This window comes from Orycteropus afer, unplaced genomic scaffold, assembly GCF_000298275.1.
Source record: "Orycteropus afer afer isolate SDZICR_OR568_19922 unplaced genomic scaffold, OryAfe1.0 scaffold00007, whole genome shotgun sequence".
Lineage (NCBI taxonomy): Eukaryota > Metazoa > Chordata > Mammalia > Tubulidentata > Orycteropodidae > Orycteropus > Orycteropus afer.
In genome coordinates, this window is record NW_006921594.1 from 7294929 (window position 1) to 7316308 (window position 21380).

The window sequence follows — 21380 nt, forward strand, 5'->3', positions numbered from 1 at the left end:
ATCTCTTCCCCATTTAATGGATTTCAACCCTTTATCAGAGATCAGCTGACCATAGATCAATGGATCTATTTCTGGATTCTTGATTCTGTTCCACTGGTCTATGTATTTGTTGTACCAATACCAGGAAGTTTTGACTTCTGTGGCTGTATAGTAGGTTTTGAAATCTGGGAGTGTGAGACCTTCTACTTTGTTCTTCTTCTTCAAGAATGCTTTGCTTATCTGGGGTTTCTTTCCTTTACATATAAAATTAGTGATTGGTTTTTCCATATCCTTAAAGAATGTTGATAGGATCTTGATTGGTATTGAATTGAATGTGTAGATTTATTTGGGTAGAATTAACATTTTTACCATATTCAATCTTCCTATCTACAATCATCATATGTTCTTCCATTTATGTAGATCTCTTATGGTTTCTTGAAGTAGTCTTTTGTAGTTTTCTTTGTATAGGTCTTTTGTGTCCCTGGTAAGATTTATTCCCAAGTTTTTTGTTTTTTTTTTTTTTTTTTTTGGTAGCTATTGTAAATGGTATTGATTTACTTATTTCTTTTTCAACAATCTCTTTGCTGGTGTAGAGTAGAGGAATCCAACTGATGTTTGAATCTTGATTTTGTATTCTGCCACTATGCTAAATCTCTCAATTAGTTCCAGTAGATTTTTTGGTGAGTCTCTCGGGTTTACTAGGTATAGTATCATATCATCAGCACATAGGGATAGTTTGACTTCTCCCTTACCAATTTGGATGCCTTTGATTTCCCTTTCTTGCCTTATTGTGCTGGCTAGGACAACCAATACAATATTGAATAGAAGTGATGATAGACAGCATCTTTGTCTGGTTCCTGTTTACAAGGGGAATGGTTTCAGTCTCCATTGAGAATAATGGTGACTTTTGGTTTTGTATATATGCCCTTTATTATGTTGAGGAATGTCCCTTCTATTCCTATTTTGCTGGGAGTTTTTATCAGGCATGGATGTTGGATTTTATCAAATAACTTTTGTGTATCGATTGATATGATCATGTGGTTCTTTGCCTTTGTTTTATTTATGTGGTGGATGACATTGATTGTTTTTCTAATGTTGAACCATCCTTGAATACCTAATATGAACCCCACTTGGTCCTAGTGAATGATTTTCTTGATATGTTGTTAGAATCTATTGGCTACGATTTTGTTGAAGATTGTTGCATCTGTATTTATGAAGGATATTGGTCTGTAGTTTTCTTTTTAGTGATGTCTTTACCTGGTTTGGTATCAAGGTTTTGCTTGCTTCATAGAATGAATGTGGGATGATTCCATCCTTTCCTATGTTGCAGAATAATTTGAGTAGGATTGGTGTCAGTTCTTCTCTGAACATTTGGTAGAATTCTCTGGTGAAACTGTCTGGGCCAGGACTTTTTCTGTTGGTAATTTTTTTATGACCTGTTCAATTTCTTCTTTTGTTATGGGTCTGTTCAACTTTTCCACCTCAGTCTGTATTAGTTTAGGTAAGTAGTATGTTTCTAGAAATCTGTCCATGTCTTCTAGATTTTCAAATTTGTTAGAATACAGTTCTTCATAGTATCTTGAGATTATCTTTTTTATGTCAGTTGGTTCCATTGTTATGTGGCCCAATTTATTTCTTATTTGTGTTATTTGTTGTCTCTCCTTCTTTTCCTTTGTTAAATTTGCCAGTGGTTTGTCTATTTTATTAATCTTTTTTTTTTAAAAAAACAACTTCTAGTCTAGTTGATTTCTTGTATTGTCTATTTTCTCTTTCATTGATTTCTGCTTGAATCCTTATTATTTCCTTTCTTCTGGTGATGGTAGGCTTTTCTTGTTTTTCTTATTCTAACTGTTGGAGATGTTGGTTTAAGGTGTTGATTTTCATTCTTTCTTTTTTGATGTGTGCATTTATGGCTATAAACAGGCCTCTCATCACCGCTTTTGCTCTGGCCATAAGATTTTGGTATGTTGTGTTTTCATTCTTGTTTGATTCAAGGAACTTTTTAATTTCATTATTTATTTCTTCTATTGCACAGTTCTTTTTTTAGGAAGGTATTGTTCAGTTTCTGTGTGTTTGCTCTTTTTCCATTGATCTTCCTATTGTTGATTTCTAATTTTATATTATTGCTATCCAAGAAGATGCTTTGCAGTATTTCAATGTTTTTAAATTTATAAAGGCTTGTTTTATAGTCTAACATTTGGTCTATCATGGGGAATGTTCCAGGTGCACTGGAAAAGAGTGTGTATTTTGCTGTTGTGAAGTGCTGGGTGAAGTGTTCTGTAGATGTCTATAAGGTCAAGTTGGTGGATTATATTGTTTAGTTCTGTGTCTTTGTGGAGTTTATTTCCAGTTGTTCTATCTTTCATTGAAAGTGGTGTATTAAAGTCTCCTGCTATGACTGTGGAGTCATCTATTTGTTTTTTCAATTCTGTTAAAGTCTGATTTATGTATTTTGGGGCTCTTTCATTGGGTACAAAGATATTTATTATGGTTATATCCTCTTGTTCAATTAATCCTTTAATCATTATATGATATCTTTACTTGTCTCATATGGTTGTTTTTGTCTTAAAGTCAGTTTGGTCAGAAATTAATATTGCCACTCCTGCTCTTTTTTGGTTGCCATTTTTTTTGATATATCTTTTTCCAAACTTTGGTTTTTACTGTATTTTTATCTTTGTCTCTAAGGTATGTCTCTTGTACACAGCATATTGATGGGTAATTTCTTGACTTGAGGCTTAATTTTTACTATAGTTGTACCAATAGTTGTTATTTTTCAAACTACAGGTCAAGTTCCATTAGTAGTTAATGATATAAAATAATAAGTCATGACATCATTTTTTTAAAAATTGAAATAGAATAGAAAATTTCAGAGAACACAGTACAATATGAATACTTTCTTCTTGAAATTTAACTTGTATGTGTGTATGTTGCAATAGACTATAGTCATTTCAATATGGAACATAGTTAAAAAAAAATAGAAGCCAAGTCTTTCTAAAAACAGGCTTTAGCTATTCTAGCCTATCCTCTTTTCTCCAGCATCCTAATAACCTGAGGGGGTTTGACTACTGTTATTAAGTCTGATAATAGAATAACCAAGGTTTGTGGCACCAGTAATACCTTTCATGAATTTTTCTAATGATCAGGATTGTATTTCTGGTTGTGAACTAAAGCCCTGTAGCTGTATTGGTGTGTCTAATGAACCTGGTGTTGGTGAAGAGGAATCCTTTGTTTCTTTTTCACTTTTTAGCTTCTGTCTGACTTCACTAAAGAAGTATGTAACCAATGCAATATGATTTCTAACTATAAAGAGAGATTCTTAATTCTCTGCCTTTATGGTAATTGATTATGCTAATTAAATTGCCTTAAGACCCATCCCTATTATCTTCTGAATGAAATTTATCTAACAGGTTATAACAGTTCATATGAGAAATCTCAAGGTTTGTAGTAGGTGTTAGCAAACCAACAATCTGTCAATTTATATTACCTAAAGATCAAATTTCTCTTAACACTGACTGCCCTTTGCTGGTGGTGGTGTTGGTTATAGTCAAGGTAGTTCTGACTTATGTGACGCCATGTGTGCAGAGTAGAATGTCTCTGTAGGGTTTTCAAGGCTGTGATCTTTCAGAAGCAGATCACTGGGCCTGTCCTCCAAGATGCCTCTGGGTAGGTTTGAACCACCAACTTTTGGTTAATAATCAAGTGCTTAACCATTTGTTCCCCCTTGCCCTTTAAAATTTACTCATTAGATATATCTTGGTAATTTACTTAGACTTCCTAAACCTAAACTTTCTCTCTTATTTGTAAAATTGTGTTAATGATAAAGAAAACAAATATATACCATTTTTGTCTATATGATTCTGACTTGTGGCAACCCCCTATGTTAAAGAGTAAAACCATCCCGTAGGATTTTCCTGGCTATAGTCTTTATGGAGGCCGCTTGCCAGGCCTTTCTCCTGTGGTACTGCGGGGTGAGTTGGGGCCTCCAAGTTTTCCCTGGTAGTTGAGCACAAACTGTTTGCACCACCCAGAATAGATTCTTCCTTATTGGGATTAAATTGCATTCTGTGTATGCTAGATCTTACATAGTTTATAAAGTGCTGGTGCTGATAATATTGACTATGTTACTAAGCACAAGATTTGGCATCACTTTGGCAATGGGTCTGATTACTTGTCTGCCTAGAATTGATTTTGCTTTCATTTAAGGATGTACAGGAATGTTAGCACTGCTCCACAACCAAATAAAGAGATTAGAGATTAGCACACCTGGAGGACTGCATTCAGTTTACAGTACTGCGTTTTAAGAAAGACTTGGATGACTTGGATCCTGTCCAGAGAAAAGTAATCTCAGTTGCTTTAAGGACATGGATTTATTCAGTGTGAAGCAAAGAAAATTTAGGGACAGAATAGCCTAATCAACAACTTGCAGGGCAGTCTTATAGGGTGTAGATTAGCTTTGTTCTTCTTTTGCTCCCTGTGGTAGAGCTTGTGAAAATTAGAGGCAAGCAAATATTTCATTCTACCAAAAAGGGGAAAAAAAAACTTTACTCTTAGAGCTTTTAAAAACTGTAATAGGTTGACTTACAAGGGGTAGGTCCAGTAGAGGATGATAACATCTGTTAATTAAGGAGATTCCGAGGCCGGGTGGTGGGGTCGATGGAGTGAACACTGAAATCTTCTATTTTGAGACTGGAGGTCTTTGGTGAGCATGTAAAGTGTGAGCAGCTCTAGTCTGGGTTAAGTGGAGTCAGGACAAACTGTGGAAAGTATAACGGCAGAATTTTGTAAGTTTATTTATGTGGAAGAGACAGAACGTGGGGGTCTCTGTTCTGTATTTTCTTAGTTTTGTATCATAAGCACATGTTACTTTTGTAATAAAAATATTAAGATAAAATATTATAAAATAACATGATATTTTAAAAGAATAATGTGACATGATGATAAGCTTGGAATTTCAAGCCAGAGAGAACTGTAAGGAGAAGTTTGATGGGAATGCTCCTTCTGAAGCCAGAGTATTTAAAGATCACAGTGTTGGCTTGTCCTCAGTACAGGAAAATACCTTATTTATAGTCCCATTACCACTGTGAAAATTAAAAAAAAAAAAAAATAAACCCATTGCTATGGAGTCAATTCTGACTCATAGCCATGCCCATTTGGTTTCCAAGGCTGTAAATCTTTATGGAAGTAGATTGCCTCATCATCCTCCTATGGAGCAGCTGGTGAGTTTGAACTACCAACCTTCTGGTTAGCAGCTAGATACCCACTATGCCACTAGAGCTCCTTCACCACTGTGAAAGTTATCCACAAATGCTTGACATGCTCACTTTGGAGTGTGAAAATTCAGTGGCCTAGCAAATTGTCAGATGATAATATTCTCTTTCTTCATGACCAATAATTCATCGAGATTAATTAGCTTAATTAATCTGCTAGGCTTAATTTTTCTGCTATCCTAGAATATGTATGATAATACATTTGTATGCCCGACATAATACGTATGAAAATGTTTTATATCTTAAAAAGTACTTTACAGATGTGTATTCAGTAACGTTTTGTAACTTCCTCAAAATTTTAGTATTTTAACTTTAGTTCCAGAATAAAGAGCTTCTCATCTTCTAGGTATTTTATGTTTCTGGATTTAGTGGAGCTAAACTAGACTTGGGTTGTTTTCATTCCCTGCCGCCATCCCCCCAAAAGAATGAGACAACGTTTTGTACACGCCACTTACATATCCTTCCCTGGTGTTCTGGTAAGCACCCTGAGAAACAGATGGCAGGAGCAAAACAACGCAGTGCTAGGGCAGAGTTCCTCTTATCACTCGAATGAAAAATCACTCCATTGTTACATTGATTTAGTAAATATTTTGTCTTCCAGGCTGTTGTTATTTTTGGGTGCTGACTCATAGAAACCCTGTTATAACAAACGAAACACTGCCTAGCCTATACCATCTTTGACAGTTGTTGTTATGCTTGAGTCCATGGTTGCATTCTCTGCATCAATCCATCTTGTTGAGGGTCTTTCTCTTTTCCCTGATCCTCTACTTTACCAAGCATGATGTCCTTCTTCAAAGACCAGTCCCTCCTGATTACATGTCCAAAGTATGTGAAACAGTCTTGCCATCTTTGCTTCTAAGGAACGTTCTGGCTGTACTTCTTCCAAGACAGATTTATTTGTTCTTCTGGCAGTCCTAACTATATTCAGTATTCTTCCCCAACACTGTAATTCAAAGGCATCAATTCTTTTTTGACCTTCCTTATTCAATGTCCAGCTTTCACACGCGTATGAGGTGACTGCAAATACCATGGCTTGAGTCAGGCACACTTTAGTCCTTAAAGTGACATTTTCTGTTTTTAGCACTTTAAAGACTTTTTTTTTTCCTTTTCAGCACATTTGCCCAATGCAATACATTGTTGATTTCTTGACTGCTGCTTTGATGGGCATTCATTGTGGATCCATGAAAATGAAATCCTTGACAACTTCACTAAGTTTTATGTTTATCATAATGTTGTTTATTGGTCCACTTGTGAGTATTGCATTCTTTATATTGATGTGTACTCCATGCTGAAAGCTATAGTTTTTGATCCTCATCAGTAAGTGCTTACTTTTAAGTAAGTAAGTCTTTGCTTTTAGTGAGCAAGGTTGTGTCATCTGCATATTGTAGGTTGTTAATGAGTCTTTCTGCAATCTCAGTGCCACATTGTTCTTCATATAGTTAAGATTCTTGCATTATTTGCTTAGTGTACAGATTGAATATATATGGTGAAAGGATCCAATCTTAACACACAACTTTCCTAATTTTAAACCATGTAATTTCTCCTTGTTCTGTTCAAAAGACTTCCTCTTGGTTTATGTACAAGTTCCACATGAGCACAATTAAGTATTTTGTAACCCCATTCCTCATGATGTTATCCATAAATTTTTGAATGCTTTTGTATAGTCAGTCAAACACAGGTAAATATCTTTCTGGTATTTTCTGCTTTCACCCAAGGTCCATCTGACATTAACAATGATATCCTTCATTCCATTTCCTCTTCTGAATGTGTCTTGAATTTATGGCAGTTCCTTGTCAGTGTACTCCTGCAATCGTTTTTAATTATCTTCAGGTAGTCTTAAAGGGTACCTTACCCTTTTCTGTTACCTATATCATTGTGCAATGGGCAGATAAGTCTGCCATGAGTTGAAGTACCCATCACCTAACTTGGAATTAACATCAGAATATTCTAGAAGGTTTTGTGCTTATACTCAGAACATTTAAAATATCTTGACAAGATGCTTGTGCTTTTACTTATTTTATTTCCCATTTAGAATTTTCCTTTTGGTTTCAGGAGAAAATATCCAAAATAGTTTGTAAACAAGTTTCAAAATATTGAAAATTTGAAAAATAACTTTTAATACTCTATATCACAGCTCTCCAAGACAATTTTGGTAAAATGTTGTTGTTATGTGATGTTGAGTTGTCTCTGACTCATGGCAAACCCTCCTTGGGTTTCCGAGGTGATATCTCTACAGAAGTAGACTGACCAGTTTTCCTTTGAGAAGTGGCTAGTGGCTGTGAACCACCAGCCTTCTGGTTAGCAGTCAAGTTCTTTAGGCACTATGCTACCAGAGCTCCCTTTGATAAAATAATTAGCAAAATATTTCTAAATGTTTGTGTTTCCCGTAAAAGAAAAGATAAAGTAGTGCTTTAAAAGTGTATCTTAGAAATTAAACTTTAAATTGTTGTGACATAGTATACTTCTCTACTCCAATCATTTACATTGGGATAATCTTATATAATCATTTCTTTTTCTACTTAAAAGAGCACAGTGGTGAGAAACTTACAGAGAATCTAGAATGAGTGTCCAATTCATGTGGGTCAGTACATCTACAAATATTCTATTTTCAGTTATTTTTAGTTCAAAATCCCCCTTGGAAACATATGATACAGGACATTTTTCTTTTTTTCCTATTATTTGAAGAAAGTGATGGCTATGAGATCCAGGTAGTTAGACCAGTGTCTGGTATTGTACAAAATATAGTCCAAAGAAATGAAACACAGGATTTTTCCTGGTTTTCCTGAAGGAATTTGACTGCTAATCAGAAGGCTGACAGTTCAAAGCCACCAGCTACTCATGGAAAGGAAGATTGGGCAATCTACTTCCATAAAGATACCATCCCAGAAATCCAAGGAGGGGGTCACTGAGTTGGGATTGACTCGACAGCAGTGAGTTTGGTTTTTCTGGTTTGGTTTGATTTATTGATCTATGTGAAACACATTTATAGAACTTGTGAAAAATAAATACAATTTACAGTAGAAGTAGAAACAGGTCTATCTTAAATGCAAAGACCTAAGACTGTTACTTTAGATTACATATTGGTTCTCAAGTGCAAATGTTACCAGAGTTCCTAAAGCCTCCTTTCAGAGAGACACCGGAGAGCTGGAGTGACATTTTGACCCTCTGTTAATTTCACAGGACATGTATTTTAAATGTATCTGAAATTGGGATATCCTGCAAATACAGGACTGGCTATTCCTAGACCTGAAGATAAAAGGTGTGCATCGAAATGCATGCTTGTGGGGGTCTTGATTGTGTGTGTGTGTTTGTGTGTGTGTGTTGAGGTGAGGAGATTATCACATTAGGAATGTCCTGAGAAGATGGAGTATAGAGAGTACCTATCTTAATTTCCTTTTGCTTTTTATTTCCCATGTCTTCTCATATTTCCCGCTATTAAGGACTAGATAGGAAGTCATGGCTGGACTACTCAAGGAGACAGGCTTGAAATGTGAACAACTTTTCTTTGTAGTCTTACAACTTGTTCCTGATGTTTTAATTTAAGCCTAGTGACTTACCCTAGGAATTAAGCTCCTAAAGTAATGTTTGAATTCTACCAAACTTCTTTCATTTCCACCCCCTCACCCTGAAGTCGGCTTCTGCTTTATTCTTCCTCCATGCTTTGAGTATATTTCAAATTCTTCTGCCTATTGTCATCCTCATACCATCCTAAACTGCAAGAATAATTCCTTTTTGAAGGATTAGCATAAGGCTGGTCCCTATGAGGTGGAGGTTAAAGATCCTAGATGTCCAACTTTTGCAAACTGCTGTACCACTTCATCCTCTTTAACATCAACTACTACTCCTGCCCTCAGAATTCTCCTGTAACATTTCATGGAACTCAGGAACTTCTAAGGAAATAGTTTATATGGTTGTAGAAGCTGGCAAGTCCCAAAACCTTGGGTCAGGCATCAGTGTGGAAGATTTGTCTCATTCACATGGTTGGAGGGCTGATGGGCCCAAATTGACAGGTCAGATGATAGCCTACTGGCTCAAGTCCTAAGCACCAAAGATCAGATGATGATGAAGTAGATTCGTGATCCAGAGCAAGAGAGAGAATTTTGCCAGAACATTCACATATGTTGGTAGAAGACCATACTTTAAGGAAACTAAGGGTGTTGACTTGAGTCACATCCTCTAGTAAGGTGACAACTCAAGGTACACCCCACCCTAATCATGCCTCTTTAATGTAATAGACAACTTACTCCAAAATGGTATCATAACCACAGGTATAGAGTCTGGGATTTACAGTACATCACAAAATGAGGACTGTGGCTAAAAGGGCCATATTGAGTGATTCACTGAGCCACACTAATCTGGTCCTGGCATTTCTCTTTCTCTACCTGAGAGATTGTGGATAGAAGGTCTTATTTGTGAATCTCTTTAAATAGCCTTGCACTTGCCAAACATGAGAAAGCTGTCTTTATGCTCATCATGCTTTTATTTTCTGAATCACAACTGTATCACAACTGTCAGATTCATTTTGTTAGTATCTACCACTAGACTAGAAACTCTGGTAGATTAAGGCACTTGACTGCTAATCAGAAGGCTGGCGATTCAGACCCACTCCTCGGAAGGAAGGTTAGGCAATCTACTTCCGTAGTGATACTGCCTTGGAAACCCAGGAAGGGGTCACTATAAGTCAGATCCGACTCAACGGCACATAACAACAACAACAACCACTAGACTGCAAATTGTGTGATATCAAGATTTGTCTCGAGTAGCTTATATAGTCCCTAACACATAGAGCCTCAATAGATGAATAGTAAGTGAATAAAATCCGTGTATGAATGAATGCATGCATGCTCCACTCTGCCTCCCTGCTTAGAAAGTCTATTAATAGCATTTCCCAATTCTCACACCTGTGAAAGCAACTTAGCCATATACAATTCATTTAAAAAAAGACAAGCAAGGTAGGGGCTTATCATTTTGAATGAGTACAAGGGTGAGCATAGTGAACTTTCAAATACTGCAAAGTAAAAATTATTATTCTTAAATGCTGAGGCCCTTCTTTTCAGGTACAATGATTTCTGCATGCCAGTTTAATTTCATAGGATCTCATTACTTCATGAAAGTTTTTGCTTACTTGTTCATTTTCTTTTAGCTTTGAAGATCCACCTCCTTGTTTCTTCTGCTGTGAAATGTAGATGATCAATTTCCTGTATGGACATTGGAAGAACTTAATCACATGGCTAAGTTAGATGGTGTCAAGTTTCAATTTCTTTTCTTTTTCTTTTTTTTGCTACTCTATTTTTGTCAACAGTCTGCATCATCTAAACTGTATTTAGTTATCTCATTCTCCTAAACCTACAGTGTCCAATTCATAAATTGGAACTCCTCAGAATTCAGTGTTTGCAGTACACTGCAAGTCAACCCAGGAAGCTTAACTCTCTCAAAGCACCATGGCTTCTGACTCTAAGCGGCGGTGTTAGGGCAGTGTTCTGAGTTCCCATTACCTGTGGTTCTGATACTCACAAGGATGAGGGAGATTTTTGTTTTTACAATCTTATTCTTTATGTAGGATGCTCCTTCTAACATCAGGGTAAACTTGGGTTTATTCTGTATGACAAATGTAATTTGGGAGTTTGAAAGCAGGTTAAATAGATCATTGAGGTGTACATTTCCCTCATGGAATCGAGAAAGTGAAGAGATTTAAACACTGATACTGTGAACTAGATGCATAGAAATACAGAAAAGTCCCTAGGAAATATCTTGCACCTAGTGAATAAATGTGTTTATTTTTATGGTTATAATGATAAGAGTATGTTTAGGCTTTTCCTTTTTGATAATTCAACTGCTGTTTGTTCTGTCTTAGGCAAGTAATGATTGAGAGTTGACAGATAGGGGCCTTTTATCTCCCAATTTCTGATGCAGAATTGAGACAGGAATATTATAAAGAATATAATGATAGAAATAGTAGGAAGATAATAGGCAAAATCATGGCATCTGGTATACTCTTAATGGATGGCTCCCTCCCAAGATAGTCACTTATTGTTATTTTTGTGGTACATGGCATACTTATGAAATACTTGAGTGTTATTGTATTGCATGATGGAGTTTTAATTGTTATATTGAGAAAGGAAAAAATACTTACTGTTTTTGAGACTCAGTCATCTGTTTAATGGGAATCTTAACACAAATCACAGAGATTTCATGAAGATTGAATTATAATTGTATATACATCTGTGTATATGAGTGTGTATATATATGTATATATACACACTCACACAAAGCCAGAGAGAGAGAGAGAGAGAGAGTGAATGTTTGCAACTGCAGACTAACAAGAAAGCATCTAATCTTATTCCTGGCACATACTAAGATTGTATATGCTTGTATATGCTTATTTTTTCCCCCATTTCCCTTCTTTTGATTTGGAATATATTCCCTAAGACCATAGCAAATTGTTAGTCTGGTTTGTATGTAGCATTTAGTAAGTGTTGCTTGCCTGCTTCCCTCCCATTCTAGTTTTTACTTTGCTTCTCAAGTAAATATGAATATAAATTTATTAAAATTAATAGTAATAAAGTTATTAATTGCTATGCATTTTATGTGTTAGGAAAGTATTTCAAGCATCACATTGTCACTTCAGGACTGAGCCTGGACTGTGACACATGCAATTCATTGGAAATGAATCCTAACTCCCCTTAGCCTCAACTGGTTATTTTTTTATGTAGTTTGTTTTCATACTGTGATCAATTAATTCTAATTTATTTATATGGAGAAAGTTTTTTGTTATTAGAAAGAAATGAATGCTTTATTTTGTTCTGTGTTTACACCCTTTATCATATCCGGGAAAAGATTCTGTTTCCATACTTAAGAGTTAGAATAGGGTTGTTAATATCACATAAATTCATGCATTTTATATGTAAATGTATTTTTAAATCCTGATGGAGTAAGCAATAATATTAAAATTATATATTGAAATATTTGTTGGTTGACTGACTAGGCAATAAGAATGGAAAGCTCAGAAGCTTTAAAAATTGTGACCCTAACTTCCCATTATGATATTTTGGAGACCTGATTCCTTGTTGTTTTTTTATTGAATAGATGATTCCATTCTAAAGGGATGTTTACCAGCGGTATTTGACTTCAGTCCCTTTTCTGATGATGAATTTCAATTTTATATACTACTCTTTTGAAGAACTCTTTCAGTATGTTTAGCCGTATTGTTTTAATAATGATACCTTTGACGGTTCAAGAAGTATTTCTGTCTTTACCAGCCTTGAATCTGGTACCACAAATAACAGTGAGTTTTTTTTTTTTTTTTATTACACTCAGATTCTCTCAATGCAAGGATTAGGAGGGTCAATTTATGTTCCAGGCTTACTCCATTATTTGTTCCAGAGGCTGGTAAACATTCCAAATGGATATCACAATTGGATTTTGAATCAATAACTTTAGACACTGAACTATATGTTTTAATGAGAAGCTGGATTTTCCTTACAATGGTCACATAATACTATTACTTTCTTGAAGATATATTAGAGTTAGGATAGATAAATATAAACACACAAAGTACTGTGAGGTTTTCAAATGCTATTATAGTTCATTCTTCTGGAAGGCTTGCTAGGATCAGCCACAATTCTTTTTGCTATACTTTCTTACTCTTGGCCACAGTACAATACATTTGAAAACACATATGGTATATACTGTGAATGCCTTACTTATTTTGAAGATTAAGTTTACTTTTAATAGAAAATCTTATTAATATATCTGCAAGGTATTTAATCTCTTAGTTGGAATAGACTGTCTGGCTTATTTGAAGATGAACTAAGAACTCTCTGAGGTGTATGTAAAATAAATTAAAATCTTTGTGGGCTTCTCAGTTTTCAGCAGAAATAAAAAGGAATTGTCTCCTACTTCATATAATATCTTATCACCCAAGAATATTGGATGCTTACTAGTCAAATCATGAGCACTTCTGACTATATCATTAATGAAATGCTTAGACTAGGTTTGGAAAATATTCTATATGTTAATGGAATAATCTTAAAAATTTTTAATAATTTCTCTTAGGATTGGACATTGGGACTATGATAACTAGTATTTGCTCTGACTTTGTCATTTTATTCCTCTGTACAACTAGTGTTTTAATTTTCTCTTACTTAAGAGGAATAAGGTAAAACTAGGTGGTAGTTACCCTTAATAATAAATAAAGCCTTAACTTTCCTAATGAATGTTTTAAAGCAGCCACTCTTGTACCAAAAGTGGAGTCAATTTCTTTCTCTTTCTACAACTCTGTGACAGTGATTGTAACATTTTGATTCTAGGCATGACAGCTTCATTCCAGTACAATGCTGCAGTGCACTCAGGAGCTTAGTTAGCGATGCATTCTCACTGCCATCCAATTTTGACTCATAGCAACTCCTCCTTTGGTTTTGAGGAGGTATCTCTATGGAAGTAGATTGCCAAACCTTCCTTCTGAGGAGCTGGTGGGTTTGAACCACCAGCCTTGTGGCTGGCAGTCAAATAGCTTCAGCACTATGCTACAAATAGGGGTTGTAGAACCAATGGTAAAAATATTACTGTCTTAAAGAGAAGATCCTTGTAGTCTTTTCTGTTCATTTCCTGTCCCCAAATGCCCTTTAGCATCTTTGATATGGCAAGCATATTCTTGGCAATCATATCCTTTGCAAACAATTTTACTTATTTGTCTTTGTCTTCAGAAAAGAAAATGATATTGGATCAAAGGACGTGTAGCTCCATTTAAACCACTATTCGTTGTTCCCTATCAGCTAGAAAAACAGCATTGGTGTGAAACCCAGAATATCTCCTAATAGTTATTTATACAATTTGATTTTTTTTCACCTGATACTTATGATAGCTATGAGGACATTTTATTGTAAGTTTCTTTTTGTCTAATTGGAGTAAAAATATTACCACTAAACTAATATCAAAAGTCTGATATATAAGGCACAAATTGATTCATTTCTTTGTAGGTAAAATGGTCACTATGCTGTGACTAACAGGCTATTGATGCTTGGCTTGACATTTTGCTCCACGAATATACACTTTTTTTTACTCAATTGAGAAGGAATTTTCAGAAAATTTTAATTTTATTTTTTAGTGTAAATTGGGAAAAAAATCTTTTCAAGTCATTTTTGAGTTTTTTCCATGTGGTTAGTGGCTTAGTAGCATTCCTAGAGATATAAATTTTAGAGTTTTATTTGTTGTAGGTAAAGTTTTCTATTATAACAGGTGCATCTATACAGTATCACCAAATTATAACTTACATGCTTGGAGTACTTTGACCAGTGCTTAGTTAATTTTATGTAGGTTTAAGAGGTAGCAGGGAGTATGAAAGGCTCTTCTGTTATTGAAGCAGATGTGTTTTCTCTCTCAGTGGCTGTTTAGATTAGATACTAAAAATAAACAAGATTATTTGCTTCAAACATCTTATTTGTTCAACTGTAACCAAATACTTTATTCAGTGCTCACTATTTAATGTCTATTCAAAGTGTTTCTGTCATACCATTTTTCTAGGCATGTATCTCTTGAAATGGGAGTCTCAGATTTAAGATATATTTGTAATACTTTTTCATGAAGATGGGCTTAAAAGAGAAACATACAAGATACCTGAGCAAGTTCTTACTGACCTATATAATACCTGCATCCTAATAAGTCCTATTTCATCTCCTATATTTTTGACAAATAGCCTCGCTCTAAAAAGCTCTGTCCGTGGTACTGAAACATCTCAAGAAGTATGAGCATGTCTTGCTGATAAATTCTAATGTCAGCCTCTGTGTGAAAGTGATTCATCAGGTTGTAAAATTTGTGTTCAGGGAACACAATGAATTAGCATGTTCCATATTTTAGGAATATTAAAATTAATGTATTTTGTCCTTTAGTTTTAAAGAGTGTATAACAATTACATTCCACATTGTCAAAAACAGCTAGAGTTTAATTAGAAACTGTCATTGACATCAAAAAGCACATATCCAATATTAAAAAATAAATTGATATGATGAAGTGCTATACATATTTACAGCTACTGTACAAAAGTTAAATACTGGATGATAAACAGGCACAGAAACAATTAACATGGAAACTTTGTAGCTTTGTAGAACAAAGCAATTTGTCTTTAAAAATTATGGCTTATTATCTTAGAATTTTAAATTATTCTAGGATATTTCTTGTCTAATAATATACATTTATTTTGCAAAACTATAGGGTTTTTTGTTTGTTTGTTTGTAAATACAGGGAAAACCCTAAAAGATCTTGGTCTTTTTTCCCAAGTGAAATTCCTTATGTTTCTTACATAAGATTTTTAAATAATTAATATTCTTGGCAGTTCAATTCAATTATTCCCAGTTGTGTTAAGCTGTTGCTTTTAGATGCCTTGATATAGTTATAAGGGCCAGCATGTAATTTTTTTTAATTTATGCTAAATTAGTCATAGAAACATTCATAGAAGCGTCTCAGAACATTCTTCCTTTAGTTTGCAAAACTGTCCTCTTAATTTCTATTGAGCTCTGGAAGTATCTGATTTACATTATTTTTATATTGGAGTGGCCTGAATAAAAAGGTAGCTTTCTGAAATTGAACTGTTAGACTTTATTCTACTAATAACCTAATATATTTAAAAATGAAATCTTAAATCAGAATCTTGGCATAGAGTATGTTTCTTTGCTACATTTATAACAGAGCAAAGTATTAAATTACTTCTTTATTATTATATTGACTCTCATTAAATGCTTACAGTCACAGAGAGATTTGAAAATTAAACCTAGATTGAAGTTTCTACAGATATTTGACAATATTTTCTGACAGTCAACCAACCCTGAAGCTGAGTGGTACTAATTATTCAAATAAGACTTTCAGTTGCTCAGGTACTAGATTTTCATTATCTGAACATAATTAAATCCATTCCAAAAGCTGCTTGTTAAGAAAAGAAAATCTTTAAGGGACTATTAACTGGTTTGTTTCTGTCAGTAGTTAAAGGGTTAAGTACAATGTTGTTATTCACATTTAATATCACTAAGATGCTTTGTCAAACCCATTTTTTATGCATCACAGAAATGTAGTTGCATAACCCAATAAAAAGGCTTCACTCTTAGCACCACAAGTTTGTTGTAGAAAAAACTTTGACATTTAAATGATATATGATCAGATGATGTTTCCCAGAAATTGTTCTTTATTTAGAAACCAAAACAAGACAAAAGCAACTGATTTTAATCCAAAATGTATTTTTCTTTATAAAAGAGGTCCACATACTCACTGTGTCTACTCTACAGAATTTGTCCATTTTATTACACCACGTGTCAATTCAAGTTTATCTGGTCACTGCAAAAACTCGTGGCTAATATGTGTAATACAACACAGGAGGAGGTATTGCTCAGTTCAACTACTCTTACATACTTAAAAAAAATACAGAAATGTTTTTTGTCCACTTTAACTGTATTCCAGACATAAAAGTTACATGAAAGTTCTAGAAAATGGACTTATTTTATTTGGTTGCCACAGTATCCTTTGAAGTCAGTTAATTAAAATGCTGAAGTTGTACATATTTCCACTGATCTGGAGCAGCACTGATGAAGCACAAACTTATGTCTAGAAAGTAACTTTTCTCTGCCTTTGACTTACAACAACTGTAGTCTTGAGCTTTCCTTTGAAGTAGATTGAGTTGGGTGTTTTTAGGACATATTTGTTGGCACACCTATAACAGTTGCTTTTACTTCCAATGTTGTACTTTTTTCTTTGCCTGGTTCCCAGAGGTTGATAAGAGGAGGGTAAAGCTCACTGAATGCAAATGGTGGTTTCTGTAAGTAATTCCTCACATAGCTCTGTCCACCATCACTATTTATTTCTTGAGAGACACAGCTGAGAAGACACAGCACACCAATAATCCCCAGAAGGCCACCAAGGCAGGCAATAAACGTGGTGGTACTCTTTTCATATTCCTTCTGTTCAGGTTCCAAACCTTTTGTGGTGACATTCACACACTGCTTTCTGTTTGTCTGGTAAATGGTAGGAATATCAACACAAATTTTATACTCAGTTGATGGGTTCAGATGAGTAAGATTGTATACCTTGACATCAGATGGTATTCGAGCACTTTGGGCAGCATAGGAATTTTCAGCATTGATAAAGGCTGTCCACTTAACACTGGATTTGAGAATTTTAGAACTTGCTTTCCAAGACACCAGAACAGAATTGGCCTGAACATCTTTTATTTTAATATTCAAAGATCCATTTTTATCCTGGGGAAAAGAACCATCCACTTTGATCATAATAGACTTCAAGTCAGCACCAACTAGGTTCGCTGCTATACAGGTATATAGACCCCCTTCACTGGAGGTTATCCCACTTATATCTAGTGTGCCTTCAGAATGGACATAAAATTTCTCTGTCAGAGTATTAGGCAAGAGTTTCTGGCCAGAAGGTGTTATCCAGTAGATCTCAGGCTGTGGCTCTGCAGTGGCTCTACAGTGCAAGGAAACATAGCTCCCAGCTTCTAAATCCATATTGGATGGAAAGCTCTCAGGAGCTATGAGAGGGAGGCAGATTTCCATCATTTCCCGGAAATGTACTTGCCGAACATTCTGACCTTGGAATTCAGGTGGGTCCACACAAAACAGTGAATCTGGCTCCATAAATCGAATGTTGGTTTTGTTCATGTTAATCCAGCGTATGACGCAGTCACACCTGATGGGGTTGCTGTGTATGCTGATTTCCTTGAGGTTTGGCAGAGATTCAATTGTACCATGGTAGAGGGCACTGAGGGCATTGCTGTTGAGCATGAGTGACTCCAGCTTGGGTAGTCTGAAAAATGCATTTGGGTGAATGTAAGACAATCTGGGGTTGTTGGTAGCTTCTATTTTTCTTAAATCCGGCAAGTTATCCACAGCAAGACTGTCAATAGAAATCAGGTCAGGCATATTATTTATCCCCAATTCTTTTAAATGTAGCATGTTGCTAAAATCACCCCTTCGTATTCTATTAATAGGATTTTTATTTAGGTCCAGAAATTTGAGGTTTATAACTTTTTGAAGAGCAACATGGGGCACTTTAATAAGCCTGTTGTCATAAAAAGAGATGCTCTCTAAGTTTTCAAGCCCAACCAAGGCATTATCTGGTATTTCCGTGAGGTTTATGCCAGCTATAACCAGGCTGCGGAGATTGATAAGTGGCTTAAAGTTCATATCTTTGATTCTGATGATTGGATTTTCCCCAATCATCAGAATCTCTAGATTTGGAAGTGCGTCAAACCACTTACTGTTGATCATCTGCAATCTATTTGAATTGAGATGAAGTCGAAGGAGATTATGTAGGCCAATAAAGGCTCCGGGTGAAATTGTAGAAAGGAAGTTGTGATTAATATAGAGTTCTTGTAAATTGCTCAGTCCTGATAGACATTTTTCAGGGAGCTCAGTAAGTTTGTTTTCCTCTAGGTACACAGAAAGGAGCTGAGGCATCTTTTTTACATTAATGTGGGTGACTGAGGAAAAGTTGTTTTGAGATAAATCCAGACCAGTAAGGTTTACTGGAAAGTCTATGGAATATTCAATTTTTGCAATGTTGTTAGTCTGTAGGAGCAGTATCTGTGTGTCAGCAGGCAACCTGGCTGGGAAATTTAAAAAACCTAAGTCATTACAATCCACTGTAGATGCCTCCATATACATGGATCTGGGTGTAAACCAGGGTCTGATTTCACATGTACATAATTGTGGACAATCCACTTTTTTATCTACAGCTTGTACTAATGTAGTGATAGCTAGGCCAAGTAGCACATGAATTTGTAGTGGCATGTCCTTCATCTTAGCTTTCTTCTTCAAAAATTTAATGGGCCCTTAAGGATTCCACAGTCACTGCTAGTAAGTTCAGAAAGAGCTGATTGATTAGGAAAATACTTGTGTTTGTCAAATGATGAATGCCATAGAACCATAAAGTTTTTCTTTATGGAAATCAGTGTCAGTGCCACGATTGCAGTGTCCAAGAATTCCACGCATATTGGAGAAAAGAAGGTCACTGTCTCCTTGATGATATAATACTGATACACTTTTTGAAGATGAAGTATGTATAGATGGTCACAGAAGGTTGAGTAATTCATTTATTTAGGCAGATAATATTCAAATCCCATGCTTGTCCGCTACTTGCTGGAATGGCAGCATGATGCTAAATGTCATAAAATAAAATATAAAAGGCAAAAGAGAAAAAAAGAATTAGCACAAAGGAAAGAAAATACTGAAATTAATGTCTATTGACTAATTATAATTATTTCATGTATAAATACTATTCTAGAGTTTACAGTTATTTTAACATGTTTTGATGACTTTATCATTGTTATGACTGTCCTTGATAATCAGCTGGCCCAAATAATAGGCTTAGAAATTTAATATTTAGAAGGCTATGTTGGTTTTTTTTTAACATAATGAGTATAATTTCAGAATTTTTCTTTCACTTCAAATTTTATTTGTTTATATATTGTGATTTGGGGTGTTACATTTTTCCTTCTTTTAGTTAATTAGTTTTATGGGGGGAAAAAGAAACTAACCTTTTAATGATGATGTTTTTTTTCCCCCAGTTAGAGCAAAACAAAACAAAAGGGCTATAAATAAATAATATTCTTCAGTACCAATCAAATGAGTTAGACTGTGATTCCTCAGGCCCCTAAACCCATTACCACTGAGTTGATTCCAACACATAGCAACTCTACAGGACAGAGTAGAACTGTCTCATAAATTTGGCCTTTGAATTGTGATATTGGCAAAGAATACTGAAAATACCATGGACAACCAGAAGAACAAACAAATCTGTCCTGGAAGAAGTGCAGCCAGAATGACGCTTGGAAGCAAGAATGGCCAGCCTTTGTCTCACTTACTTTAGTCATGTTGTCAGAGGGACCATTCCCTAGAGAAAGATACCATGCTTGGTGAGGTAGAGGGTCAGCAAAAAAGGGGAAGACCCTCAATGAGATGGACTGACACGTTAGCTGTAATGATGGGCTCAAGCATAGCAAGGACTGTGAGGATGACAAGGCTGGGCAGTGTTTCGTTCTGTTGTATGTGGGCCGCTGAGTTGGAGGTGGCTCAGCAGCACCTAACGACAGCAAATCTTTGTGGAAGCAGACTGCCACATCTTTCTTCCTCGGAGCAGCTAGTGGGTTCAGTCGCTGATTGATTTATTGTTTGGCATCCAAGTGCTTTAGCCTTCCTCAGGCCTCTAGGAGACAGCCTTTGGAGACACCATAGAGACAATGCTTTCTGAGTAAAGTACAATTAGTGATGCTTAGTTGGATTTCCACTTTTCTTCTGTACATCTCTGTATGGTTTCCTTTGTACATGGTGACTTCAGTTTTGAAGTATTTGGAGGAATTTAAGTCTAACTTACTGTGGACGTACCTGTATATTGTCATTCTGAACAGAAAGTCACATTAACATTTGACCCTTTTATTTTTACTGGAAAATAAACTTACATTCCATTAGTCACTAACAAGGAAAAGGAAACTTGACTACACCAATAAAACAGACATTTAGATATCCTCTCTTTTAAATGGATGCTGAGGTTTATATCACAGAAAAATAAGCAATTCCAAAACCAAGTTGCAGTTCTGATCTGTGCTGTTTTCAAAGGCCACACTACTGTTAGGTCTACACTCCATTAAGTTAGACTGCTGGTGAGTTCTCCCTTCAAGTGTTCAGCTTAGCTGGATCTCAGTTGGACTGTTCAGCCCAGGCTTCTTGCCTACCCACAATAACGGTCTATGGAGTAATCAGTCTGTGAACATTCTTTCTTCTTTCGTCTCCGTTCAATATTGACATTCATGCTGGCATTGTTGACTGATTCTAAGATAAAGGGGGTGCTTCACTGACAGATAAATATATTTGGTGATATGGTCCTCACTGAGACACAGACCAGTTCCCTTTTAAGTAAAAAGGAAAAGTTCTTGTTTTTCAAAGTTGTAAAACATTTACAGTTCAAAGTTACATCTCATTTGCTTCTTACCCTTACTATATTTTCTACCTCACCAAACAGTAATCCCCTGGAGAGTATGGGGCTTTCCTGGATGTGTACCCCAACTCCCAGGCATGGTAATTGAAATGTAGTACGAGCTCAGTACAGATTTTGAATTAAATGATAAATAAACTTTATAAA

The 21380-nt window shown here is 35.4% G+C and overlaps 2 protein-coding genes across 2 annotated transcripts in view; one reads left to right on the forward strand and one right to left on the reverse strand.

Annotated features, from left to right (window-relative positions):
* Positions 1-21380, forward strand: part of IMMP2L (inner mitochondrial membrane peptidase subunit 2) — a 1157822-nt gene that overhangs the window by 500466 nt on the left and 635976 nt on the right. The gene's annotated exons all lie outside the window — the stretch shown is intronic.
* Positions 16919-19042, reverse strand: LRRN3 (leucine rich repeat neuronal 3). The gene has a single exon (XM_007944213.2). The coding sequence runs from the start codon at positions 19040-19042 to the stop codon at positions 16919-16921; it is 2124 nt and encodes a 707-aa protein (XP_007942404.1).

Coding starts and splice junctions, on each gene's coding strand:
- LRRN3 (XM_007944213.2), bottom strand. CDS start 19,042: ATGAAGGACATGCCACTACAAATTCATGTGCTACTTGGCCTAGCTATC.